The following is a 26,892-nucleotide window of genomic DNA, read 5'->3' as shown; positions in this document are numbered from 1 at the left end:
AGGCTGGGACAACAAAATTACCCCAGTCCAACCCATCGGGAACAATGCTCACCTCTCGAGCCTCAGCAATCTCCCGAAATGGCCAAACTGGGTAACAGCCGGCATACTGACCATTCAGCAGGTATTCGTGAACAATCAGTTGATACAGTTTCCCGAGCTCGTGGCATAATATGGTCTCCCGGACACTGAACACAATCACTATGGACAATTACAACATGCACTCACCTTACATAGGGCCCAAATGGTGGACATGCCGGAATGTACGCCTATGGAAAGGAATATAGTCATAGACAGAGTGAATAACAAGGTCATGTCTACTATGTACAACGCTATCTCCTCATTTGCCACAAAAGAGCTGCTGAATCTGAAGATGAAATGGGAATGCGATGTGGGCCCAAAATTACCTGAAGACTGGATCTCGACTCTGATGTATCCTAGAGACTTTGCCATCTCCGCAAGAATCAGGATTGTTCAATTGAAGATTCTTCATAGGATATATTATCCCCAAGTAGCTTTGTATAATTGGGGCAAAACGACCGACCCCAAATGCCTACGCTGCAAACAGGAAGAAGGGACCTTCTATCATATCCTCTAGCAATGTACACGTATACAACACTTCTGGCATAAGTGTAGCGAAAGACTCACTAAAGTTATGTGCCGCCCGATCCCAACAGACCCTAAACTCCTTCTTTTGGGTGTTGAAGATGCAGTAGACATGTCTCGCTTCAAAAAGCTTCTTCTCTCGTCAGCCACAGGAATCGCCAAAAGGAACATTGCGCAATTGTGGGGCTCAGAAGTTACCCCAAAATATGACCAATGGATGTCAGATGTAGATGCCATCATCCTAATGGAACGCAGAGTCTACCAAGCTAGAGGCTGTCTGGGCAAAGCAGATAAAATCTGGGGTAAATGGGAACAGACATTATAACTCAGATCCAGAATGGACAACGAGCTTTGTCGCGCAATTCTGCCAAGGCCACAAACGATAACATCACCTTTTGAGGCTTCTTGAGAAAGACCAGTATGTAAGCGGCCATTTGATGACTTGTTCGCATCTATATCTCACAACTGTGTTTCCACGTCTGCTTATATCCAGATCATATCCGCTTGTACTACTCTGCCATTTGTATGCAAAGTTATATGGTTGCGTTTTGTATGTTTTTGTATTACCGCACAAAATGTAATAAAATGTGTTATAAAAAAAAAACAAATGCAGGTTCAGCAAGTCCACTTTGAACAATTTCGGCCACATCTTCTCAAGTGAAGGACTGCAACCTGATCCAGCCAAAGTGCTGGCGCTGGTCGACATATCCACTCCATCCTCCATCTCGGCAGTGAGATCATTTCTAGGAATGGCCAGTTACTGTACAAGATACATCAAAGACTTTGCGTCTGTCCGCACGTCGCTGCAGCTCCTCACAGGAAAGGCACAGGAGTTCTTCTGGTTGCAGGAATGTGAGGCTGTGTTACAGAATATGAAGTCCTACATCTCTTCAGCCGCATGTATGGTTTACTATGACCCTGAACTGGAGACAGAGGTGACAGTTGAAGCAAGTCACCTACAACAACTATGCAGATGACATCCAGGTCCTCATACCCATCACAGGAGACCACGCCTCTGACACCCGCACACTCAACGCCATTTATCATACAATACAGGCATGGATGGCACACCACGGGTTGTGTCTCAACGATGACAAGACCGAGCTGCTCCTTATAGGATTTCAACTTAGGATTGCCAAACTCAGCACTGCATTTCAATCCTTTAACATCGATGGCAACAATATCACAGTCTCCAACCAGGTTAAAACATTGGGATTTTACTTAGACTCCTCCCTCACCTTAGCTAAACGAGTGAACGCCACTGCCGCAGCCACCTCCTACACATGCAAACTCATCAGCTCCTGCAGACCCTTTCTCTCTCCCGACAGCTGCATCACGCTGGCCAGAGCCCTAGTCCTAACCCGCTTAGACTACTGCAACACCCTATACACAGGCACCTCGACTTACAACATACATAAACTCCAGATCCTTCAAAACAACGCCATCAGAGCAGCGTTGAACATTTCCAGGTCAGCACACATCTCAGAAACTAGACTGAAACTTCACTGGCTACCCATCCAAGAACGGATTTGGTTTAAAACACTCACGCTGACTCAGCAATGTCTTCATCGGATAGCCCGGCATACCTCGCAGACAAAATGTCAAAACCTCAGTCCACCAGACCCACAAGAGCAGCCTACAAGCACCGCCTCGGCACCCCCCAATTCAAACTACAAAAAGCAGGGGGTAGCAGCTTCCCCACAATGGCCAGCAAACTCTGAAACGCATTACCAGTCCATCTTAGAGCCCAGGAATCCTTTTGGATTTTCCATTAAGAGCTCAAAACTCACTTTTTCACACATAAACTGTGTTTTTGAAGTACATACTGTCCCAGCGCATGTACTTGAATCCACCTGTATAAATGTGTATATTATAGAATGTGAAATATATAAAACTGCAAGAAAATGTTTAAATATATGTAAATATGTCTGTATGCCTGTAACCTGTACAACAACTGTAAGACTTTTTTATTCAAGCAAGCGCCCAGATGCCCTTGGGCTTGGCGTGCTATATAAGCAACACAAATAAATAAATAAGTCCTGTAGGGTTAGGGGCTATTCTTACACAATACAAACGAGGATCCAACTTGCCCAAATGCATTGTCTCCTATGTCAGCCAAAGCCTTTCCACCACTGAAAGTGCCTACTCACAGCCTGAGAAGGAAAGTTTGGCTCTGGTGTGGGCCTGCGAACACTATCATCTGTTCTTGTATGGGAAAAAGTTCACCATTGTGACCAATCATCAGGCCATTACCACCATCTATGGCAAATCCAAAGCGAAGATGCCTTCTCGCATGGCCCGGTGGGGTCTTCGTTTATAAGAATATTCCTTCGACATAGTTCACAAGCCAGGGAAGCAGAACAACCCAGCCGATTTTCTATCCAGAGTCCCCTTCTGTCCGAAGTGGAGGCGCAGACCTGTAAAGCGGATCAATACGTCAACTACCTCAGTAGCAAGGCGCTAGCCGCAGCTCTGACGATACAGAAAATAGTGCAAGAAACAAGGAAAGATGCCCTCTTGTCACTGGTAAAGGAGAAGATACTCTCGAGGAGGTGGCATACCAAGGTAGTTCAACGCTAACTTCTAAATTGTTGACATGAAAACAATGTGTTAATGCATTGCGTGCTTAAACATTATATTCACAAGATGCTTGTCTCAAAGTGATTTGTGTTGTGAAGACAGTAGAGCAGTGTACAGAGATGTCTGGTTGTTTCTTGGAAAGTAGGAGACATTTTCTAGTGTGAGCGTGATGTGATTGCTTTACGGTCTTCTTGATTTCGGGAACAAGGGCGTTTAAAATGAATGCTGAAAACAAGGAAAGATGGGGACGAACACTTGTACAACTTTAGACTGAAAGTGGCACCACGGGGCGTACTCCTGTCAATTGAAAAGTTTGTAAGGCCCTGAATCGGGGCTGACCTGACTTTAGACTGAAAGTGGCACCACGGGGCGTACTCCTGTCAATTGAAATGTTTGTAAGGCTCTGAATCGGGGATGACCTGACAGCAGTCACGTTTCTATGATTCTGTTACATCACATTCTAAAGTGATGTAACTTTAGTTGGGTACACAGAATCAGTTGGGAAAAGCTGAGAACCCCTGCCTTCCCTCAATAGTGAGCTAAAACTATGCCCGGCGAAACGTGTAATAACGAGATGCGAGAATATTAAAAGGACGCTGTGGTTCCTGTTACCCCCAATGCCTTCCCGCCCACCGCTGGAGATACGACGCCGACGTAGTTGACTAGCTGGCTTAGGTAAAACGTACTGGCAGAAGACGTAATATACTGAAGGTCACGTGATAACGAAACTGTGTTGCTAGGGTCCGTTCCTCGAATGGGAACTAGACACTACCCACGGCGGCCCCGTTGCTGGGGAACGGACAACGCCGGGGGAGGGGTAATGGGGTGCGTGGGTGAAAGGAGACTGCGAGGGAAGCAGGGAGAGTGCGAGGAGACAGTCGAAGGAAACGAGATCCAGAGAGGAGACGGGTAGGGAAAGAGGGACATATTAAATACAGACATATGGGGAGAAAAGAGTGAAAGCTAGACAGGGCAGATCGGATAAGAAGAGACCGGAGGGGAAAGGCATAAGACATTACAGGGAAGAGAAAATATAGGGGAGAGAGAAGAGGCAAATAGATGTGATAATAGATAAAAGGCGACGAGACGGCAAAGGAAAGGAGGCGACGTGATTATCTCCATAGAGGAGAAACAAGACGGTAGTAAAAGGCTAACTAGGGCAAGAAGAAGGAGAAAGGGGGACGTTGCAGCAGTATTTAGAATAATCTCTAAGGACAAGGATGACCAAACAGTAGAGAAGAGAAAGAGACGCGAGACAATAAGGGACGGGAGAGGGGAGACAGTAGGGAGATAGTGGGGAAAGAAGAGACTGTTGGCGGAGAGAACACGACCAGAAGAGAGAATAGAGATCAGGGAAGAGACGGGACTTCAGACCAGGAATAAGGACTAGATATAGAGGAAGACAGTGTATAGCAGGGAGGAGATAAATTAGACAAGCTACGTCAGGTCGGAACCCGACGGGTTGGGAAGAGAGAAAAGGAAAAGATAAAGGGAAAGTGACTGAGGGGGAGAGTTCGCAAAGGGAAAACGCTTTTGGAGGGGTGGGGAGATTTGTGGGTAGACAGATAAATACGGCGAGAAGACAGAAACGACTGGATTAAGAGAGCTTAGTGATTGAGTGGATAGGATGCTAAATTGTAAAGAGACGCAATAAAGTGAAGGAGAAGGGTTGCAAATGAGAAAGGTTAGCAGAAGGGTCAGGGGAAACAACTGCAGAAGCGAGATGAGATTGAAGTAGTGGGGCTTCAAAAGGCAGGCGATAAGTATATAGACAACATTAAGACACTATCGGAAGGGAATATACGCTCAAGGGGGCAACTATTTGCGTGACGGAGGGGTTAGGCTGAAAGACTGCAAACATAAGAACGAAAGAAGAAAGGGGAGGCCAGGTAAAGTTCTGTAACAAAAGGCAATATACCACAAGACAGAAATAGACTGCAAGTGCAGAGTAAGGCATTGAAAGTTAAACAGTTTGGCCCAATTCAAGTAGGCAGTAGGAGAGTAAAAGGAGCCATCACGGGTAGCTTTGACCAAGAACAGACTGGAAGAGAGACTAAAAGGAGTCTGGAAGGAACTAGCTGGCAAGGCAGAAGTAGAACGATCTGTGGATGAACATATACAAAGATCGTAAGTGAAGAGGCATCTTCCAACGACAAATACTTAGATGTACAATTTAGACAAGATTGGTTTAGATAGAGAAGAAAAAACTGGTGGTCATGGTAGACATGCAGAACTGAAATTACATTGTTCACTGGAAGAGAAGTGGAAGAGACAGGAACAGTAACCTGTTTGCCATGGGTGACTATTCGAAGGTGTAGCAAGTGGTAATAAGGGCGAAGGGAATGCTTCGAAGGACAGACATTTCCTGAAGTAGAGCAGGATGGGGGTTCCATCTCTGCCAGACCCTTTCCTGTAGGAAAACTGGACTACTTCCTTGACAGGGTGACTCTGATGTGCATTAAGCTTTCCTGTGGTATGTGCCGGGCGTTTAACTTACCAGGGTCAGTTTTAGCAGGCAGAAGTCCTTGTCTAGAGAGCTGAGTTTCATCCCTTCCCTCTGAACCCATTCCCAGTAAGGCTAGAGGAGGCGTGCACAGCTTTTAATTGGAGAAGAGAGCCCGGCTTTCTCCTAGTCTTATCCCAAATTAAATAGCACTGAATGCTGATTTCAAACCAAAATCCCATCACTGAATTCCGTTTCACATCCAGAAAAATTACTTCCGTCCTTGGTGTCTACTGAGAAGATTTGTCTCGGTTTTCAGAGATTGGCTGGATAATTTATCAGTGGATCCACTGGTAAACTTTAAACTCTACTTGCGATCATGGAGTCTGTGAAGGTGGTAGTCCGCTGCCGGCCCATGAATGACAGAGAGAAGGATCTCAGTTGCAAAGAGGTGATAACCATTGATAGTAGCCGGGGCCAGTGCTTCCTCCAGAAGCCGGGCGGACCGGATGAGCCCCCCAAGCAGTTCACATTCGATGGTGCATACTACGTGGATCAGTGCACTGAACAGATCTACAATGAGATTGCATACCCGTTAGTGGAGGTAAGTCTAAAATGTTTCCTTTATTTCCACTCCACTGCTTGTCTTTTGTTTATGGACAAGTTGGGCATTAATGAAGTGCAGTTTAAACTTTTTCCATTTATAATAAGGAATTAAAAAATATAATTAGAAAAATAAAGAGCTAATAAGTGTAGATTGAAACAAATATACAGTGAAGTTGGAGATTGGCGAAGCTCGTTGGCTTGGTGGGATACTTGCATTGCTCATGAAAAGGATTTGGGAGCATATTGCAAATGTATGGTAAGAAATGAGGATCATGCTATGGGGGTTGAATTGAGCGAAAGTGCATGATTGATTTTTGAGGGGGTTTGGAGAAGTGTGAGTGGGAATTGGTGAGAACCGGGGCATTTTTGTATTGCTATTCATGGGGGCAGACGTTTTGACTTGATTCTTCACATTTTAAAGGTAATGTATAGGGAGGAATATGATGGTAATCCACATTTGTGCTCGATATTTACATATTTGATATTTTAACAGTAGAGCTTAACATGTAGACTGGTGAGCAGACTGTGGGCCTCATTCCGAGCATGCCGGTGTTCTGGCGGTAGAGCCGCCAGGATACCGGCATTTGGCACTTACCTTTACCGACACTCAATCCGGTGCCATTGCTGCTGGATTACGAGTGCCGGCAGGGCGGTGTAAATCCCCATTCATGGAGTCCCATAGGGGATTTTCTGTCGTTGCTGGTGGTGAAAACACAGGCTTTTTGGCCGGTAGGGAGCCTGGCTTACCTCCAGATTTAGCTGGAGGTAACCCAGACACCAGCACTTTTTTACCAGACCGCCCAACTTAGAATGAGGCCCTGTGTTCTGTGGTGATAGTGGCCAGTTTGTTCCAAGACCGTATGCTGCGGTGATAGTGACCTTTCTTGAAATCTCTATTCCTACATGGCAGAGGCATGTTTTCATCATTAGTGGGTGCTTGCATCCCAGATGTTGACTTGATTCTTTTGTGGTTGGAGATTTTAACAGGGTGATGTTGGGAGAGACTGATGATGAAGCTCTGTTGAATCTTGATGTTTTGAGGTGTTTTTGTGTTATGTCTTGTCTCTCTGAGCCAATTTACAGGGCAAGGATGTCTAATGATAGAATGGTTGCTCGAAGCAGAAGTTAGAGCCCTTAATGTAAGATTCTTCAAGGACACTCCGGCATCAAACACCTTCTGCTCACATCAGGGGTCTTCCATAATTGATTACTGTTTATCTTCTGAAGCGTGGCTCTTTTTCAGGGAGTTCTGTGTGGTGTCCAGGGTAGAGAGCGACCATGACCCACTGCACATTACACTCTCTTTGTACTCGGGCACAGGCCAGCAAAAGGCAACTAGTGATGGGTGATGTCTGGTGGATACAAGCCACGGTGGGCGCAAGCGGCTATGTCATGATTTCTTCCAGTTATGTACTTCCAGTTATGTACTTTGGCATATTTCGACATCTAGAGTGAATTTTGGATAGCTATGAAAGCCCTTCAGCAAAAACCAACGCATTGACTGAAATCTTGAAGGTCATTAATAATCTCTCAGCTTCTTCCACTAGCCCCTGTAAGAATTCTGGGCACCACAGGCCTTTGTGGGTTGACAGGGATTGTTGGGAAAAGAAGGGGGAATTGTTCCACACAGTTAGGAAGATGAAAAAAGCAGGGAAGGAAGTGTGTCATTCTGTGGTATGCCTGGTCAGAAGGGAGGAGAGAGAGCTGTTCATACCAAGAAGGCCCAGTGTTTGGCAGTGCTTGATGAACAGCACATCACCCTGGCTTAAAGGGACGTAAATTGCCCATCTAAAGTTTAACAGCAATAACATAGGCGTGGCATTTATTTTGAAGGGATTGGCTAATGGGGACTGCTATACATGCCCACTAGTCTGGGCCCTGCAGCCTTGGCGGTTGTCAATCTTTATCACGTTAGCCTACAACTTGCTGAGAACCTGACAATAATCACAGAAGTTGAGCAAGTAGCTAAAAACAGCTTTATACAACAGTGTGTTTTGAAACTAGTACTTTCGTTCAATATGTCTTCTCATTGGAGTTGCTTTTCATGACTTTTTCATGACCAGCCCATTGCAATAGCATATCTCGGACTACCATAACTATCTCATTCAGCAAATGCAGCATCCCGTCTAGTGCTCAATTTCCCTGGAAACATCCTGTGGTCCTGGACTTCTAAAACCTCATTGGCTTAGCGTCTTTTAAAGAATTACATTTAAGTAATTGTGTTAAGTACAGAGCTGTTTCTAGCCTGGGTCCATCGTCTCTGAAGACTAGATTTCGACTATATAATCCCAGGCAGGGTCTTTCTTCAGATAAGCTGTTCTTGTAAATACTGAAATGTAGAATTTCCGCTGTAGTGGTAGATTCTTCGCAGTTGAAAAGAGTAGAATTTCCCACCATCTCAGAACTATACAGGACTAATCATCCGACCTTTCGTAAGAAACCAAACATATGGCTTTTTAACTTATAACTGGAACTGTGCACTGGTACATTATAAACCCATTGTGTCTCGCCGTGTGTCAGAAAACTCAGAACCACAGACACTCGATAGGTCCAACCTGTTGTCTGCCCGTATCGGCAACCACATTTGTTTCACCCTGATGTCTGCTCGACATTTCAACTCACTAATTAGGCCTAGCTACAGAGAGAGAGATTTAGCTCTCTGACAGAGCTTCTGAAGATAAACATTAACAGGGCCTTGGGGGTCTTTGAGGTTTTCCGTGATGTAGAACAAGTGCATTATTGGGAAAGCTCTGTTATAGTGGCATCCACCTTGTAGAAAGGAGAGCAAGTGATAAGTTGAAGAGAGTTTTTGAAAGTTGCTTTTAGGAGCTTGTTTCCTTTCCATGCTGCTTGATGCATTGTTGCTGTTTCCATATATATGCTGCCTTGCATTGTGTTTTTACTTTTTTCGCGATCATTATTATTACAAATGTCTTTAGCTATCACTTTGCTCTTCTCTGAGTGGAGTAGACTTACTGTGTTGTACACTCTCTATGCCGTACACGCTATGGAGCTAATTTTCTTTGAGCTAACAATCTGGCGTTGGGGAGCCATTACGTTAACACTACAACGTAAATGGCTCCCTGCTGCCAACTTTTCATCATTTACACGGCAGAGTGAAAAATTGCATGGCAAAAGACAGCGTACACGCTTGTACGCAGTTTTTTCCTAACTTTTGCACTCTGTTGTGCAAAGGAAGTAAATGGTGCCTGCCATGTATGCATGTCAGGCAACGTCTACAATGGATCCCTATGCAGTTCGCTGGTTTTTTGCCAGTGCAAAAGGCGGGTGGACTCCATTGGGATCCCCAGCATTTGCGCCCGCATGAAAATACATGCAGGCACAAATGCTGAAGTATTTTGTGGCAGAGAGGAAGGGAGCAGCTGAAATGCAAGTTGTGTTTGATCCTCCTCTCTACCATATAAATGAATGAAAATATGGCATGGCATGAACGAAAGGCGTAAATGCTTTTATGTATTTCATTCACATTATGCCACAGAGCAAAATGAGCTCCAATGAGTTAGGGAAACTTGAAGTGGTGTTGCATGTTCTGTACCGAGAATCCATACTGTTGCCGCCAATGCTCTACTGGTTCTGTGTGATGAAGTCAGCGCTGCTCCCCCTATCCGTGTTGTGCTGTGTGTGTGTCTCTTCCATTTTTGCCTCTAGCAGTAATTATTTTTAGGAGGTGTCCTTTACCGACACTTTACAGTTCAAGGGATATATACATTGTTCCATTGAATACATTGAACATATGTTATTTGCGCCTAAGCCTGTAGCAGTATAAAACTGAATGTAACTGAAAGAGGAATAGAAGCCAATCCATTTTTGTCTCTGTATTGCGACACTGCCACATTTATTTATTATAGGGCCAACATTGCATAGCCATTAGCAAATTAACACTAACGAGCCACGACTAAGCTCTCCTCTTTAGCTCTATCACACTCTCTGACATCACAGGCTAACAGGACCAAAAGTGCTGCAGCCTTTCAGATCTTGGGCTGTTACCCATGGATAACGTTCTCCCAAGTGTTAGCATGCCAATTACGAGGCAAACAACACAAACAATGACCAGCAGGGACAATGATACAGATCTTCTTACTGTACTAGACACTGTCCCTAGTTCAGGGATGGGGTCCGCTGATATTCTGCCTGATGCCCAGAGTAGGGCCGAACTCTCCCTTCAGTCACCACCTCTGGCTTTCCACAGTATTGGTAGCCGTTTATCAGAAGTTTTAGCACTAAGTGCTAAAAGGAGACAACAGTTACAGAAGGAACATCTTTTGCTCACCAATCTTTTGCTTACTAATAAAGATCCCAAGAGTGATGCCACTGTTGTCTCCTCTCTCTTACCCCTTTCCATGCACCCTCAGCTAAAGGCATCAGATCCTTATGATATCTATGATATGATATATGATATGATATTTTATTTGTATTGCGCTCGTACACAAGTGTTTCAGAGCGTGACTAGGCAAGGGAGGGGAACAGGGGAGAACACAACACAACAGCGATCTTACTAGGCCCAGTGAAATTGAGAACGCGCAAGAGCATGGGAAAGGGAAAAATGGAAAAAGTGCATGGAAGGGGGCGAGTGGAAGGTGCGGAGCAGAGGAGAGCAAAATAAATAATAAATAGAACATTGAGGCAATAAACAGTGGTAGTGCAGCCGGCAAGTGGAGATGCAGAGGCAATGCAGAAGCAGATGCAGAGGCGAACAGGGTTCTATTAGAGGACAAGGAACCCGACAAATCTGAAGGCCATGATCCTATGGGCGCCCAGATTCTGCTAGCTCAGCCACTAAAAAAAGGGGAGCAGCTTGAAGAATTGACTGTTGTAAGATCTGAGAGGGGGTTGGGTGACCCTAAAGCACCAGACAAACTGGTTGCTTTTCAAGGACCATATGTTAGCTTAGCAGTTTTCTCTAACTTTGAGGAATTTCACGCCTGGGTGGTCTCCGTTGGTCCAAAAGTGCCCTCGTTATACCCTCCAAATGCTCAGAAATCCAGTCTAAATGATCTTAAAGTAATGGAAAAATCCTCTCAAACATCTCCTGGTCAGAATGGGTTTCATCAGGGCTGCCAAACAGTTGTTATTGATTCCTCTCAGATAGGTTTGTCCCTGCAAGCAAAGGCAGTTTCCTCTGTTCTCTGCTCAGGGGACCTCGTTTCTTCAGAGGGTATCCCGCTCCTACTAAGTCTGTTCTACCTCTGGCTCCTCCACTCTCTACGGCCATTTGTCATAAAAAATCAGATATCGCTAAAGTTATGGACTTAAGTGCAAGGAGCTTTGTTATGGATCCTAGAAACATCATCATAATGAACGTTGACAAGCTGAAACAATTTGAATCCAGGGAGGTGCTTAAGAATAACATTTTAGCCGGGCTAAACCAAAAATTGGGTCTCAACTGCGTCAGAACTCAGGACCTAAAAGTGTTCTGTCGTTTACAGGTTAATAATTGGTGTACAGCGGACAATACAGACTGTATCGTCATTGGATGTGGTTCCAGTTGTTTGCCTTGGTTTTTTAATAGATTTACACATTTACAGGACATGTCCGCGTTCACTAAGCTTAGAATTATCTTGAATTGACATCTTTATTTTTGTATGCCTTAACTTAATACTCTCGTTTTAATTGCTGCAGCTGTGCTACGTGTTTGTCTTTTTTTGACTTTTGTGCTCTGTTTTTTTCGGCTACTGCTGTCTGTACTTGTATGTTTTGTTGGCGCCCTCATGCCTCAGGTTCAGTGGTGTGCGGTATAAATAAAAATCAAATCAAAATCAAATCAAGTTTCCCTGGCACACTATAGAAAGAAGATTAATACTCAGGAACCAGGTACCTCCAACCTGCACCTATCCACACCCCAGGTTTCGTATCTGCTTCTCCCACTGTCCCACTAATGAACCCCACCCTCTTCTTCTTAAAGAGCCACGTGCAGTGAGACCACCAATACTGGCAGAAGGGCATTACATTACACTACCAGTAGTAGTGCTCCTGTTGCTACTACTACTAGTGGTAGGAGTAGTAGTGTTACTAGTACTCACAGTGACAGTACCACGGTAGTAGTATTACTATTAGTACTATTACTGCTAGCTTCAGGGGTGGTAGTAGTAATACCAGTAACGTTGATACCTATGGTACTAAAATCGGTTAGAAGTATTACTAGTACTACTAATGGTTGCACTTCTGGAAGTATTTCTCCTAGTACTGTTACTGGTGGGGCAATATTTCTTTGTACCTTTTGCTGCTTTAATGGATCTGAAGGCTGCACTTTCTCTCCTATGAGCATGTCATTTCCCATTTTAAGGATTATAGGCATCTCACAAAATAAAGGCCAAAAAAATAAAAACAGAATGCTTACACAAAAATCTTTTCATTACGCGAAAACAGGGACAGTGGAGGTGTGAGACAATAACAACATCTCAGATTTGGAAAATGCTGTAAATGGTAAGAATCTTTTGGCTGGTAAAAGGAAACAAATAAATCTTTGAATGCATTTATTTAGGTAAAATCATTGGATCACATTACAAATTAGGTGGTGCAGTAAAAAAGTGGTGTGAATTCCGTTACTGCCACTTTTTTGCATTAACAGAATTACCACCACTTTTACTGCTCCATTGAATTCCGATTTTGACCTTGAAGGGAAAGCTTTACCTCCAGCATCCACATGGAGTCCTATAGATAGCAGAAAATGGGATTTCTAATACCATATAACCACTCATAATCCTTTTGTAATGCCATGGGACTGCGCGGCAGTAGTGCTAAACAATTTTGCAGGTAAATCACCATATTTACTGCTGATTTATCATCAAACACATAATGAGTCCCACTGGCCCTTTCTAAAGATACACTCAACAACCTATCAGTGGCTCAATAGGGATACCAGTACATGCATTAAATAACAGGTGTTGGTAAAGGAACTGCTTGAGATGTGGAGACTTTTACATGATTCACCAGTTGCACAGGTCAATTACAAATTGAAAACAATATAGAACGGTATCCCTGGCTTTTTCTGAGTCTTAAGTGTGTATGAATGTGGTGCTGTCTCTAATCAATCTCGAGTGTTCGTGCTCTTTTTCTGTAAAAATGTAGCTAATGAGTTACCCACTTCTTATGACTGAAGGTTAAATGGCATGGATGAGTGGCTCTAACCTTGCACAGCCCTCTTGGCAGAGTACCCTTTCCCTCATTCTCATAACTTATTTCCTGCGTGCACATGAAGGAACCTTGCATGCTAATTTGCCGGCCTTGCTTTGGGATGTTTTCTACTCTTTCACCTGCATCTGTCAGTCTGCATAGGCCAGTTTTTTTATCTTGTACATTACACTTGTTTACCATATTTCTTTGTGTTTGAGCTTTTTCCTCTTTTCCATGGGGCTACTGTTTCTGATACAGTAACCATACCATTAATAATCTTCTCCATTAAAGGAATAGTGTGCTCACAAATGTTATTGTTCCGATCGTTCGGGTAAGTCGTTATAAGCATATGGTGATCGATCGGAAAAAAAATTCCGATGCACTTTAGTTTAGTTTTGCTCACTTTTACACATGCGAAAAGAACATATTGGGCGCGGCCGTCTTGTTCTGATCTTATCCTTGGATCGATCACCCTAAGTTTAAGTGTGCTTGCAGCAATAAATCAAAACACCCGCCCTCGATGCTGACATCACTTGTCCGAACAATCTGCTCCACCTATTTTCATTACGTTTGTGGCCAGCGTAGCCTGACGGGCCACGTCATCACCCACGCCCGCAGAAACAGGAAGATAAACACAAGATAATCAGACATCCTCACAGAGCATACCTTCTCTGTCTTGCCCTAAATAGCCTTTGCGTATAGAATTTTTCAATGATGCATCAACAATAGTCTGCAATGTTGCAGTGCTTTTATTTTTAAAAGAATGTTCACATGAAATTATAAACTCCAAGAAACAACATTTTTAAACATTTTGTGGGTTAGTTCGAGCTGACGACGATTGCATAACTCTCGAGCTGCGCAGATTATGATGAACGCTCAATGTTCTTTGTCCTTTTGTGTCCTTGTCTTGCCATATGGCACAAAAGCAAAACAATTCAATGACCCTCCTTGGTGCTCTGTGTGGGAGAAGACATGTCTTTTTTTGCACTTTAAAATCCAAACACTCTTGATTCTCCGTGCTCTTACATCATGAATGCTGACATGTTGCTCCTTATTGCCGGAAATGCAAATGGACATATAGGGCCATATCGATCGTCCCACATAACGCTGATCGAAAAAACACTGCTTATGGTAATCCTCCAGTGTTGATTCTAGAAGCCATCTGCTGGCACCTGGAAGCTATGGCACGGGCAGTACGGTATAAAGTATCTGCAAACAAAACACAATAAAAGTACATTTCAGTAGCCGTTCTTTATTTTAATATAACACATTACTGTATAACTCATAACTCTTTGAAACCTAATCATAAGCACAACACAACCAATATTTAACACACAAATGAAAACAAGGTGTACTACTTGAGACCACAAGTTGTGTACAATTTGAGCACCATGAAGTAGGTATAGCTCCTAATGGGATGGAGAACCACATGGAGAAAACCAAGAACAAACATAGCAAGCATTCAGCTTGAACCCCGGACAGATGTCATTGTAACAAAGCTTGCAAGATTACTGCTCGAAAAGCGATCACAGTGCACACGCACAATGTTTACCCCGCCGTCAGTTAATTATTATGCATACAGCACTGCACCCTACTCGTTTTTAATCCCAATAAAAATGTTATGTAAATTGGAATTTACATAATTTCTGGAAATTCCATGTTTAGTCCACAAGCAACCGCTCTGTATGATGTACCACACACTTTCACACTAACTTGGCGGTACATGTCTGCTCTCAATATAGTTAAAGTTATCTTCTTTTTTTCTATTCCCCACAACTTGTGTCCTTCGAGCAATTGCTGCCTAGCATTCAAGGCTAAATTACAATAAGGCACTTGTCCTATTTAAAGGCAGAGACGTTTAGCTTTCGGTTTCAGCAAAGAATGCGGGAAAAAAAAGGCATTGAGACTATACAGTGTTTCAGAACAGGAAGCACAGCTTGAAACATCCATGAAAACATATGTTACGCCATGTTAACGTGTCTACATTCACGAATTTGTTGATGCAACAAACAAGTGTTTATCAGACCTCAAAGGAAATTGCAAATAAAGCTAACCTCGCCCTCCTCCAGAACTGTTTCATTCAACCAAGCGGATTACCTGTAGATGGAGTAGCCGGCTCTAGCATATCATCGTGTCTTTCGAAATGTAACTTGTGAGAGTTAGATAGACCTTAGCATTAGCTACATGGAGACATGATCCTAGCTTACACACGATGCAATCAATAGACGGATGAGCAAAGAACCAATTGTAGCCTTCCGCCCCCTAAGTAATACTGTTATGTACACTGTCTTACCAATGAACGGTGCATGTTCAGACACTGTGTGTGATCTTTTTACTGGCGCTGTGGCCTTCTAAAAGGCGCCTGGGTCAGCCCTCTCTTTAACCATCATGCAACACAGGTGACATAGCACATCCCTGAGCAGTGTGTCAACATGTTTTTTAAAATGGCAGCAGCTGGTGAAAGTGCATGATCATGCCGCTGAATGAAAAAACGGTTCTTCTTGGGATGTCTGTGTCAAGTCAGGAAGGGGCTTGAGGCATTCCCACTATTCGAGTAGGGTATACCCTTGGTGTCAGAACAGCTTTCAGAAGTCTGAGCATACCTGTGTGGCACAGGATAACAAAGCCAACATCGAATGTCTCTGACTGTCTGCTATCCCGGAGCCTTGTGCCTCCAACGAACTCACCTTCATCCAGATGCTCACTGTGTCTAGAGCACTGGTTCTGTCTAGGCCTTTCCAAAGGCACCAACATTCACTCTGTACTGAGAGAACTTTCGTGATTTTTTTTCTGTAAGAAATCACATGCTAGAATGAACTGGACAATATATTTGTATGATCTAGTGAAACTGATATACTAGGTAGGAGGCACAGTATAAACCAGTAACTCTGATGCGGGATATCACAATTAATATAGGGGAGTTTGACCAAGGGGTGTAATATTCAAGCACAGTTTCTTTTGAATTCCAATGTTTTTTATTTTTTTTGCATTTATGATTTGGCATTGATATCACCTCCAGATGTGAATGGGAGCGCATTTTACAGAGAGCTACAAATCATTTGAATCTAACTACGCATTATGACAAGTTTGGATTTTGGAGGACAAGGCTTGTTGCAATGTTTTGTGGCATTGAATGTGTCCTAGGAACAAAATCAGCTTCCAGTTCATGAGTATGCATGGCCAACACAGTCAATATCAGATCTTTGACAAATTCAAAATCCAATTGCTCGTATATTGTCTTGACCACCCATTGTTTGCTTCGTTTTGTAAAGGCCTTGTAGTAACGTGGCACTCCCAATTTTCCTGAAGTTCTCGGTTGATCCCTAGCTACATTTTTTTAATGGGAAAGTACAGCTAATCTCGTTCTCGCCTCCATACCATCTATGCCAAAGTGCAACCTTTTTGGCCTGTACTTTAGGCACATATTATGGAACACCTCCAAATCTCCAGTGTGACAGAAAACGATGAGTCCCTTCAGGTCTCTCGAAAGCGTTTTATCGTACACAATCTTTTCAAGTGCTTTGTGTGGAGGTGAACATGGCACCTACCACTTCTTCTTCTATTCCTCCTCCCTCGACAACGGTCCAGGTGCACATTTGTGGAAATGTTGGTTTTCTGTCCATGCTTGTACGTTGGTACAATGGTGCATCAATGAAAGCTATTTCTCAAGTAGAATTTCCACAGATCCATCACAAGTTTTCGAGCTCCACCAAAGATGGTTGCTGATGGACTGACACCATTTTATAAGGTTTTCTGAACCCTTATTTTTCCCAGCAGCTGTAATTTTTTATTTATTTATTGATTTTGCAACGTGCCATACATCAAATTGATGCCGAATGTGTGGAAACTGCTCTCGCATGGCCATTGCTATTGAAATGTGCCAGTCGGTGGCTATCACTTCTATTTCCATTCCCCTGGATTGCAGAAGTTGGATGGATTTGATGAAACCATGTTTCTCCATGGCAACAGTCGATGAACTTTCAGACACCTGCACCACCACAGAACTCACAATTATTTTACATTTCATGTCGTGAAAGTGGTAAGTGCAGTACTTTGAGGAAAATCCTGGACTGTTGCACTGTCCATTGCCAGCTAGCCAGAAACGTTTGCCAGAGAATGTACTGTCAATTGACCTCTGTTCAACATTCCAAGCATGACTAATAGAAGGGAATAAGAATTCCCTTTGGTATTTGTAGTATTGAGTTTTAGCAAGGAACTCTAGACCCACAAACTGACAAAAACTGGAAATCTTGCTGAAAGTGGATCCGCTGAACAGTAGAGCTGCTGAACAAAGTAGATTCCGAGCTGGCACTTTGCAGAGCATTGGTTGAGTAGACCATGTAAATGTTTTATGGAGGTGGACACAGGTTGCTTGAATTTTCAGGTTGATGCCTTGTAATACGCGAGACACATTCACCAATGGCTTCCCACATATCTTGGCCCGATTGTATCTTCACATTTGAGCATGTGTACAATCCCTATCAGGCAGCTAACGAACACAATGTACTTTTGCTCCTTTAGTAGTGGTGGACAAATCCTCAAGACTTTGCAAACCGAAGTCGAGATCTTGTTCCAAGTTCATTGGTCAATTTCATTGAAGCTTAAACATCTGTCAGTTCATGATGTGATAATTCAATATGAATTGGAGAAACAGCTAACTTTGAGTGTTTTTTTGGTAGAGCATTTTTAGCGGGTTTAGATTGTGTGAAGGGGTCGGAAAGCAGTTGCAATGCATCATCACTTTCTTCATTTTCATGTGTTCGACCTGGCACAAAGTAGCATTGGTCTAGGCTGACTTTGTAAGGGTCGCATGTGACATTCCATTCATTTTACGGCCATTGGATAAATGCATCACTAGTCTGCTTGTTGACTGTGCCACGCTGCGCCAGAGGTATTAGTTGCTCCAATGTGAAATCGGTTTGGCAAGCAACATCTTTGGTTTCAAGCGATGTCTGTGACTTTATACACCTCTTACTTCTGGGCTTCTAAAAGAATAAATAGAAGAAGATGCTGAATGTATTGCACACATAAATGACATGCGATGTTCCAACAAAAAACTAGAAAGACTAAAACATCTGCTCAAAAGCTTGTGAAAAACAAATTGGTAGGTTATTTACCCTTGGTTTCTTGATTTGCTTCGAAAAAGTGCCCTTCGCTTTGTGGACGGCGACATCCAGCTGCAAAAAAAAGGTTTTATATGGTTTTAATACAGCAAATTTAATTTCAAAGCAAACAAACCTAAGTACATATCTACAATTCGCAATCAGCTAGACAGACTGTAAGATTGCAACATAATTAAAATGTATTCATAATACAATGTGATGCCCAATTTTACATCATATATGTATACCTCAGTTGCATGCGCCTCTTCTAAGTCCACATCTGGAGCACATTCCTTGAATAGAGTAAGATACAAAAAAATACAATGTCAGCCAAAGCGCACAATAAAAGTTTGCATTCGATAGAGCACCTCCAAGCTAAGTATTTTACATAGACTTTGAACCATAAACTGTTAGGGTCGCTGTCGCAACACAAATAGAACATTAGTATGGCTAAAACCTTGTGTACGTGACTTGATCACAACGTTCAGTTCATATTTCACCTGATATTCATCCGAGTTCAAACATGGGCTTGATTTGAGGTCACCCTCTAAAACATCGTAATTACAATGTTGCCCTGCAAAGTATTTTGCTTTGCAATGTGTCCTTGCTAACTGTTCTGCATTAGGGGGGGAAAGTGCAACGTTACTACCAAAATCAGGAAAGTTTTAAACAGTGCACGGTTACATACATGTATGTCTCAAAGTATATCCAATGTTGGATGTACTTTGATTCTTGAAAGTGAAATGTGAATAGAAATACCTCAAGCTGTGGACCTGTTCCAAAGGAGGACGAGATAATAGTCAAAGTTACACCATTCTCCTATAATACAGAACTTGTTTTAATATGGATTAAAAAGCAAAATGCAATGCAGAAGAAGGTACATAACGAACTGAAATGTAGACAATGGTACACACGTACACAAACCCATACCTTTGTGCAAATAGCTAGTACTGCACATAATACATTTTTATATGTTTACATTGAACGCACACCAGATGCAAGTAGTTCAATCGCATACAAAGAGTATTGTAATATCATTACCTGGTATGTGTATGAGGTTGATGTTGACTTTCAGAAAAGAAATTGATGCAGAATGTTGCTCCTTCATTTTCAGCCCAATGTCTGAAAATAGTACAATGGAAAAGGAAAATTAGTACTTGAAAGGTGGACTTATGCGACGAGATAAAATTTCACTTTGTGCAGGTCGAAAGGGCTCCCCATTGGGATAGAAGGCGTGCGGGTGCTTTTGTCGCTTGCGAGGGTCTGTTTTTCCATCAATGTTCTCTAAGTGAAGAAGGATATGTCAACCAACACATTTCCCAAACATAATTTCTAAGGGGCACTGTGGAAGTTTTCATCAAGGATCACATTTACTGGCTAGAGGCTCCAGAAAGCGGGGAAAGAGGAAGTATACTAAGATGAAATATTTGACACTTGTCTTGAATCCGGTGACTATGGAAAATGGAGTAATAGAACAGTGATGTAGATAAACAGATGGAAGATAATGCTTATTAATGCAGACCATTGTCCTACATACCAACAAACACAACAAACTCAACATTCACTACTCACCTCACCAGCTGCTTGCGGAAATTGAGTTGGGATGGCATTTGGAAGCAATTTAGAAAGAACTCGCAGTACACCTTTTTTTGGGTACCTTGACTGGTCGTACATATCCTGGGTGAAGTGCAGGCTGCAGACACAGAATCGATTGGCCCTCACATCGGCCAAGATTTCCTGGACCCTAATTTCAATGTCGCCCACTTTACAACCGCAATTTCTAAGCCATCTTCTTATTAAATCAATATCCTTTGGGAATACATGCAGGATAGTCCCCGGATCTTTGACGTGGCTTGCAGAATTGCAACCGACAACCACACATGATGGCATTCTTGAAAAGTGTGTGAGATCTGTATAAAGAAATATGAACTATTAGCATGAATAACACAGGATGAATGTGAATAAAGCAATTTGAACCAGAGATTTGTCTTTAAATTTTAATTGGAATAAAGACAGAAAAGCTATGTGACCTAGGCCAGTGAACTCTGCAACAACTTTATTATACAATTGTTATACTGCACATTCTACTACAATGCACAGTGATGAATTGTGGTAGTTATCGAGAAGAAAATACCTGAACTAATCGCTAATGCATAAGTCTTTGAGATACATGAACATTAAAATCCTGGATATATTTGGTTGAAATTGACATAAACGTTCATAGTAACGTTTGATGAACATAGGGAAGTAATTAGTGGACTTACCCTTACTTTGGCGAACAGATGAGCAGATTCAGCAAGCAGAGCAACAAGTATCCCGTGAACAGGTGGCTCGATGACGATATACCTAGTAGATCTCCCAGATGTACTCAATGTAAATCTTAAGGTGTTTATAAAGGCTTACACAAGTGGGTGTGTATGTGAATGGATGACGTGTTCATAGACACCCATTCTGCCTCCATCCCAATGGTTCCCATCTGCCATGTGAACCCACCCTGCCATCTTTCCAGCGCAGAGGCATAGGCCTATGAAAGTCATAGGTGCGAAATGCCATTGATACTGGAAGGGTGGGTGGATGGGCATGAGGCGAGCGCGAAAAGGCCGGAACAGTGCTGAAGGGACACAAACGTTTGTTGATTGCAGGGCCTGGGCTTTGAAGAGGGGGGTCTGGAGACACAGGGTCTGGGGAGGCCATGTGGACAATGGTCACTGTGCAGAAGATCCCTTTGAAGTGTACATGGTGTTTGACAACTTGAGCGTTCACACCCACTGAGTTCCCTTGGGAGGGCACGGTCATAGGTGCGAAATGACATTGATACTGGAAGGGGAATGGATGGGGACAAGGTGAGCGCAAAGGTGCACCAACCAGGGCTGGACTGGGCTACTGGGTACTGTGGAGATTTCCTGGTGTGCCTTTGCACTCTGTGCCTATTTTGTATTTTATTTTCACATTATATCATAGGAAAAAGGTGGGGACCTTGGCTGTCCAGTTGCGCTCGACACCCCTGTGGGAACCAGGTGAGCGTAACACTTACTTGTATAGCTGAGAAAGGGTTCATCTACATTGCAATGTGAGGGGAGGGAGGGGTCCAAAGTTCTTACCTGTTTGAGAAACTTGTTAACCATTGTTTCCTTCACCAAACTTTTCGCCACAACTTCAGTATTACCATTTAAGTGTGAAAAGTGATATATACATGTCCATCGTGTCTTAGCTATTGAAATCTCGTCAGGGTGTAGGAAATATGTGTGCCATCCCAAAAGGGTATGTGCTTACTTTATTGAAATGAAGGAGTGTATTTTGAAGTGTATTTTTAGTGTTGCCAATTGCTCCCTCCTAAAGAAGGCTTATTTTAAAACTGACTGTTAAATTAATAAATAATGATGTAATCAAGAAACCTTGTGTATAAGTGTTATTTGGATACTTGTCACTGTGAAACTCTATGTTGCAACCCTACAGCTCACATTGACCCCTCTTGAGATAAGCCTGGCTGCTCAGTCACTCTACCAACTTGTGTAGTACAGACTTATACCAAAGGTTGGGTTGCCTATTTCCAAGAGGACAAGGCTGGCGTAGTCTTCCACAGGGTTACTACATACAATCTTGCCTAACAGTTCCCATGGAATACGGTATCAGGGAACACCCACAGCAACTCTCCTTAGATGTTCTCTCTCCTTCCTTTTTCATGTGCTGATACCACGTTATTACCCACGTGTACTGAATTGTCTAAATACGTGTTGATCCGATTTATTTATTTGTTCATTTATAAAGCATCGTTGTCTTCTTCTGCACTTCTCCTGTATTTCCCTCTCAAAATGTTAGCATCCCATGGAAACAATTCTAAAGCAGCCTTATGATGGGGCGAGAACACAAAGGGTTTTGGCTCATTTGTAATGGGCAAATCAACAAGAGTTCCTGGAGTGGAGAGGATCAAAGGGACCTCTGCCTTATTTGGATCAAGGAGACAGAAAAGGCAAATCACAAGAAACAGAAAAACACAAAGCATAATGGTGCATATGTATATCACAAACCAACAGATGAATCCCCACCACTTATGCCACTCTGGAACTTCTTGAGCTTGCACATTCTCTGAAATTGTATTAACTTCAACATTTCACATTTTTACTGCAATTTAAGGAAGGAAAAACACTTTCCACCGGCAACTTTAATGAATTTGATAGCTGCAGTAATTTCTCTACTATTGCTATAAGCAGCCTTCTAATTACAGGTCCATTCATAGGATTATGTATAAAAGTGTGGCTGTCCACATCTCTTCTGACAAGAGTAGGATAAGCTCGAAGAATAAACACTAAAACAGTAAGTACGAATCGATGCACCTCACTTTCTTGGAGAACCATAAATTCAGCCAAACAAATATTCAGTAAGAAACAAATCGGGGTACTGTTCACGTTTCCAATTATCAAACTTGAAATCCAAATCAGGCATATTCGTGATACATCAATGTTTTTCTAAAGTTCATTTTCAAAGATTCTTGTGGCTGAAGCAAAAGAGTTGCAAGCCTTCTATAATATCTATAAGGAATGTCCAAGGGGAGCCACAGTCTAAATGCAAATCTGCATTTATTAATCAATTTGTATCAATTTGTAGCCTTATCGTCCTTCTTCTTTGTCATCGATCGAGTCTGCACATGCTGAAATTCTTCTTTTTGTCTTACTTCTGGACTGATGACTGGGGGTGCTGCGATCTCGCACGTGTGTAGCTTTACATTGTTTAGATGTATCCACGCTCACCTGCCTTGGACCTTTAGTGCTGAAGGAGTAACGTTCTCTACAACAAAGGGCCCGTTAAATCTTGGCTTGTGCCACTTCCTCGTGAGATTTCTGATTAGCACAGCATCACCAACAAATAGTCTCGGTACTGATAAAAGTTCAGAAGATCCGGTTGCTGGATGGTTTTCATCTGTGTTCTGAGACTGACCCCCCTGGTGCTTGAGTTGTTCTGAAATGAGAGAGGTACTGGCGGGCATACATGTCAAATACACATGTAACTCATATCCTAACATTTCTGATGTACTTTGGCCATCACTTCTACTCCTCGATGGAGAAGTTAAAAGTTTACTCATTCGCCGTCCTGTCACTAGTTCATGGGGTGTGAGGTGGTTGTCCGAACCAGGCTGATTCCTTAGGGCACATAAAGCTAAGGGCAGGCAATATAGTCATCCCTTTTTCAACGTAAGCTTGAGCTTGGCAATCCTTTCTTTAAGGAGGCCGTTGAGTCTCCGACATATCCTGTTCACTTGAGGTTGATAAGCAGAAGAAAACTTGTGCTTAACATTCAATAATAATGCTATTTGTTCAAATACTTCATTAACAAAATGTGGCCCATTATCGGATGTCAGCACCTCACACACTCCCCATCTAAGAAATACTTCATGTACTAGAAACTTCACTGCGCAAGTGGCATCAGGGTGTGTGCATGGACCTGTTTCGATCCACCTGGAGATGGGACACACCACCACTATCAGATACCTGTATCCACTACACACTTGCATCATATCACCATAGTCAATATGTAAATGCTGAAATGGATCATTCGGTCAAGGAATAACTCCTCTAATTGTTTGCAGTGTATGCCCAGCAGTAAATATCTCACATACGATGCAGTTTACTACATACAATGCAACGTGTTCTAACAGGTTTGGAGTAAACCAATCTTCTGCAATAGTTGCAGCAAGACTTTTCCTAGTTACATGTGCAGGGTAGTGCAGCTGTTCAAGCGCTACCTTTAACAATGCTACTGGCATCACCAGCTTTCCAGTGCTATCCTGTCGCTATAATGCTTCAGTGGGGGATAAAGAACACCCCCTTTGCTTCCACAATTCCTGCTCTTCCGGTGGTGCACTGCCTTGAATCTCCATTAATTGGGTTCTTGGCAAATGATTAAATCCTTTTTTCACTACCATAATCATGACTAGTTTCTCTTTGACATCTGGAGTATCAAAAGTTGAAATATCTGGTGAATAGGGCAACCCTCTTGGCTTCTGCGTCTGCGGCTTCATATCCGCAAGAAATAAAGTCTGTACGTTTAGCATGGGTGGCGCATTTAACGACCGCTATGGCTCCTGGGAGCTGTAGTGCCTTAATTAGCCTGTCCAATAAGGATGCGTTCTGTATGGAGTGCCGTCCACTCTGAGGTATCCCCTCCTTTTCCAACATGCTAGCCCTGCATGTACAGTTGACGTCATATAGGCGCAGTCACTGTACACGTCACTTCCTGCCCTTCGTGTTTCTCAAGCGCGACAATAAGCGCTAACAATTATGTTGCTTGTGCCGAAAAGTGAGATGGTAGTCTTGCACTTGCTACAATTTTGAACTCGCTGTTTGCTATATGCCTCACTATAGCTGTGCCAGAATGCCTGTCTCCACTGATTTGATCAATTTTCGAAGAACCATCAATAAAGAGGATTTCCCCTCCTGACAACATGTTTTCTTTCACGCGTGGTATGTCATCATTGAATTCTATATAATTTGCATAATCATGAACCTGGTCACTTTCTGTCACTGGCTCAACTACAAATGTGACAGGATTCACTATTTTACATCCGACAATTTTAATCGCTGGGTTCGAAGTTATCACTTCATAAGCAAAAGCTCTTTCGGATGTCAATGTAAACTTGGGTTTCTCTAAAATGGCAAACAGAGCATGTTCCACTAAAAGCATCATAGATCAGCCCATCACAATCCATTCTATTGTTACTTTGTCTATCTGTGCCTTTTTTAAAGCCTGCAAAAGGGGTCTTGTGTACGAACTATAGTCAAACACCCAGGCATAATTACATAGTCCCAAAAATGGTTGCATCTGTTTTACCGTGTGCAGTTTTGCAGTTTTCATAATTGCCTCAGCCCCTTCAGGTGCCACCTTCTTTCCCTCATGTGAGATCAGTTGTCCTATATATAACACCTCTTCTTGGCAGCACTGCAATTTCTCTTTGTCTACCTTGTATCCTTTGTCTGCTAGGGTAGTCATCAACTGAATCCAGTCTTGTCTGCATTCATCTTCTGTTGTGCTACAGATTAAAATGTCCTCTACGTATTGTATCACAGCACTTTTCAAATCAATATTACCTAGGTCCATCTGAAAGACTCTGTTAAAGATTGATGGAGACTCACAGTACCCTCGGGACAGCCCAGTGTGTTTCAGACGAGTCTGGCGGAACGTAAATTAAGTCAAGTCTTGTGAGCCCTTGTCCAGCGGGATTGAGAAAAATGCATTTTTCAAATCAATCACTGTGAAATATTGTGCTTCTACTGGGATACTGCATAGTAACATCGCCAGGTTTCGGAACTAAAGGAAACTCTGCATCTATAATCTTGTTAATCGGATCTGTATGAATCTCCACAAACCTCTATTTGCGGTATTACACAATGATTCTGACGGTACCAGAATACCCTGTTCCATCAGTGCTGAAATGGTCTTAAAAATACCCTCATTAGCCTCTCAAGACATGGGGTACTGACTTGCTCGAGGTAAAATGGCTCCTGGTTTCAACTTGATTTTGACTTCCACTACCCTTTTTAACAGACCTACGTCATAAGGGCCTGTAGTCCATAGAAGGCTTGGCACCTTCTCTAAGTCTTCATCAAAAAATGCTGGACGCTGCCGTACTATCACCATTCTTTGTGGGATTTCCCTTTTCTCTATTTTTATCCAATATGTGGTGCTCATAAAGAACACCACTTCATCGTCGGACGGGTCATCTCTAAACATGTCATCGTCAGTAATGTCAATCAGCCTATACCCTTCTTCAATAGCTATTACTGTTCTCGATGGTCTACCCTTGTCATCTGTTCCTTCAGCATTGCCAATTCCCTTCGTGCTATGGCTGCTTCTAATTCTGTAGGGATAGTCTCTCCTCCCTCTTCGTCCATGGGTATCTGGCCATGTTAATAGAATGCTCACCCGATAAAGGAAAACCTCTGGCTCTACTGGAACGCCTCGCAGAGCCACTTGCTCTGTGAATGCTAATATAAATTCACCCATATTGATGTAGTGTATTCCAGGAGTGAAACACTATACCTTCGTCAGTAAAAGAAATCGTCATGTTAAGTCAAAACTCTTCCCAAAATGTTATCTGGTGTCTGTCGAGAATACAACAATGGAACAGACATGTCACACTCTCCTATGGAGACTGGTAATTTGTCAGTAAAAGGAACTCGACTTGTAGCTCCAGAGCACTCTTGAGCATTCATGGCATTTCCCGACATTGGATATTTTCCCTCTTGTATACATGAACGAGTAGCCCCAGTGTCTACTAAAAAAGAAAAAGATTTCCCTCCTATCGTCACATCAACCGTTGGTTCCTCTTGGGTGTCTGGTGTCACAGATAGTACTGAACACATCAAGTCCCCCTTTGAGCTGTCCTATTGTGGATACATGCATAGCCCTGTATCTGTGAAAAGATTCCCT

The 26,892-nt window shown here is 42.8% G+C and overlaps 1 protein-coding gene across 1 annotated transcript in view; it reads left to right on the top strand.

Moving 5' to 3' along the window:
* Positions 1-3,987: 3,987 nt before the first annotated feature.
* The window catches only part of KIF17 (kinesin family member 17), a 1,103,253-nt gene continuing 1,080,348 nt past the window's right edge, over positions 3,988-26,892 (top strand). The window contains exon 1 of the mRNA XM_069610326.1: positions 3,988-6,230. Coding sequence (XP_069466427.1) covers positions 6,006-6,230 — 225 coding nt within the window. The 5' untranslated portion in view covers positions 3,988-6,005. The remainder of the gene's footprint in view (positions 6,231-26,892) is intronic.

Source organism: Ambystoma mexicanum, chromosome 8 (genome assembly GCF_040938575.1).
Source record: "Ambystoma mexicanum isolate Mex_15411 chromosome 8, UKY_AmexF1_1, whole genome shotgun sequence".
Taxonomy (NCBI): Eukaryota; Metazoa; Chordata; class Amphibia; order Caudata; family Ambystomatidae; genus Ambystoma; species Ambystoma mexicanum.
The sequence above is the reverse complement of the archived record's forward strand: the minus strand, read 5'-3'. Positions and strand labels throughout refer to the sequence as shown.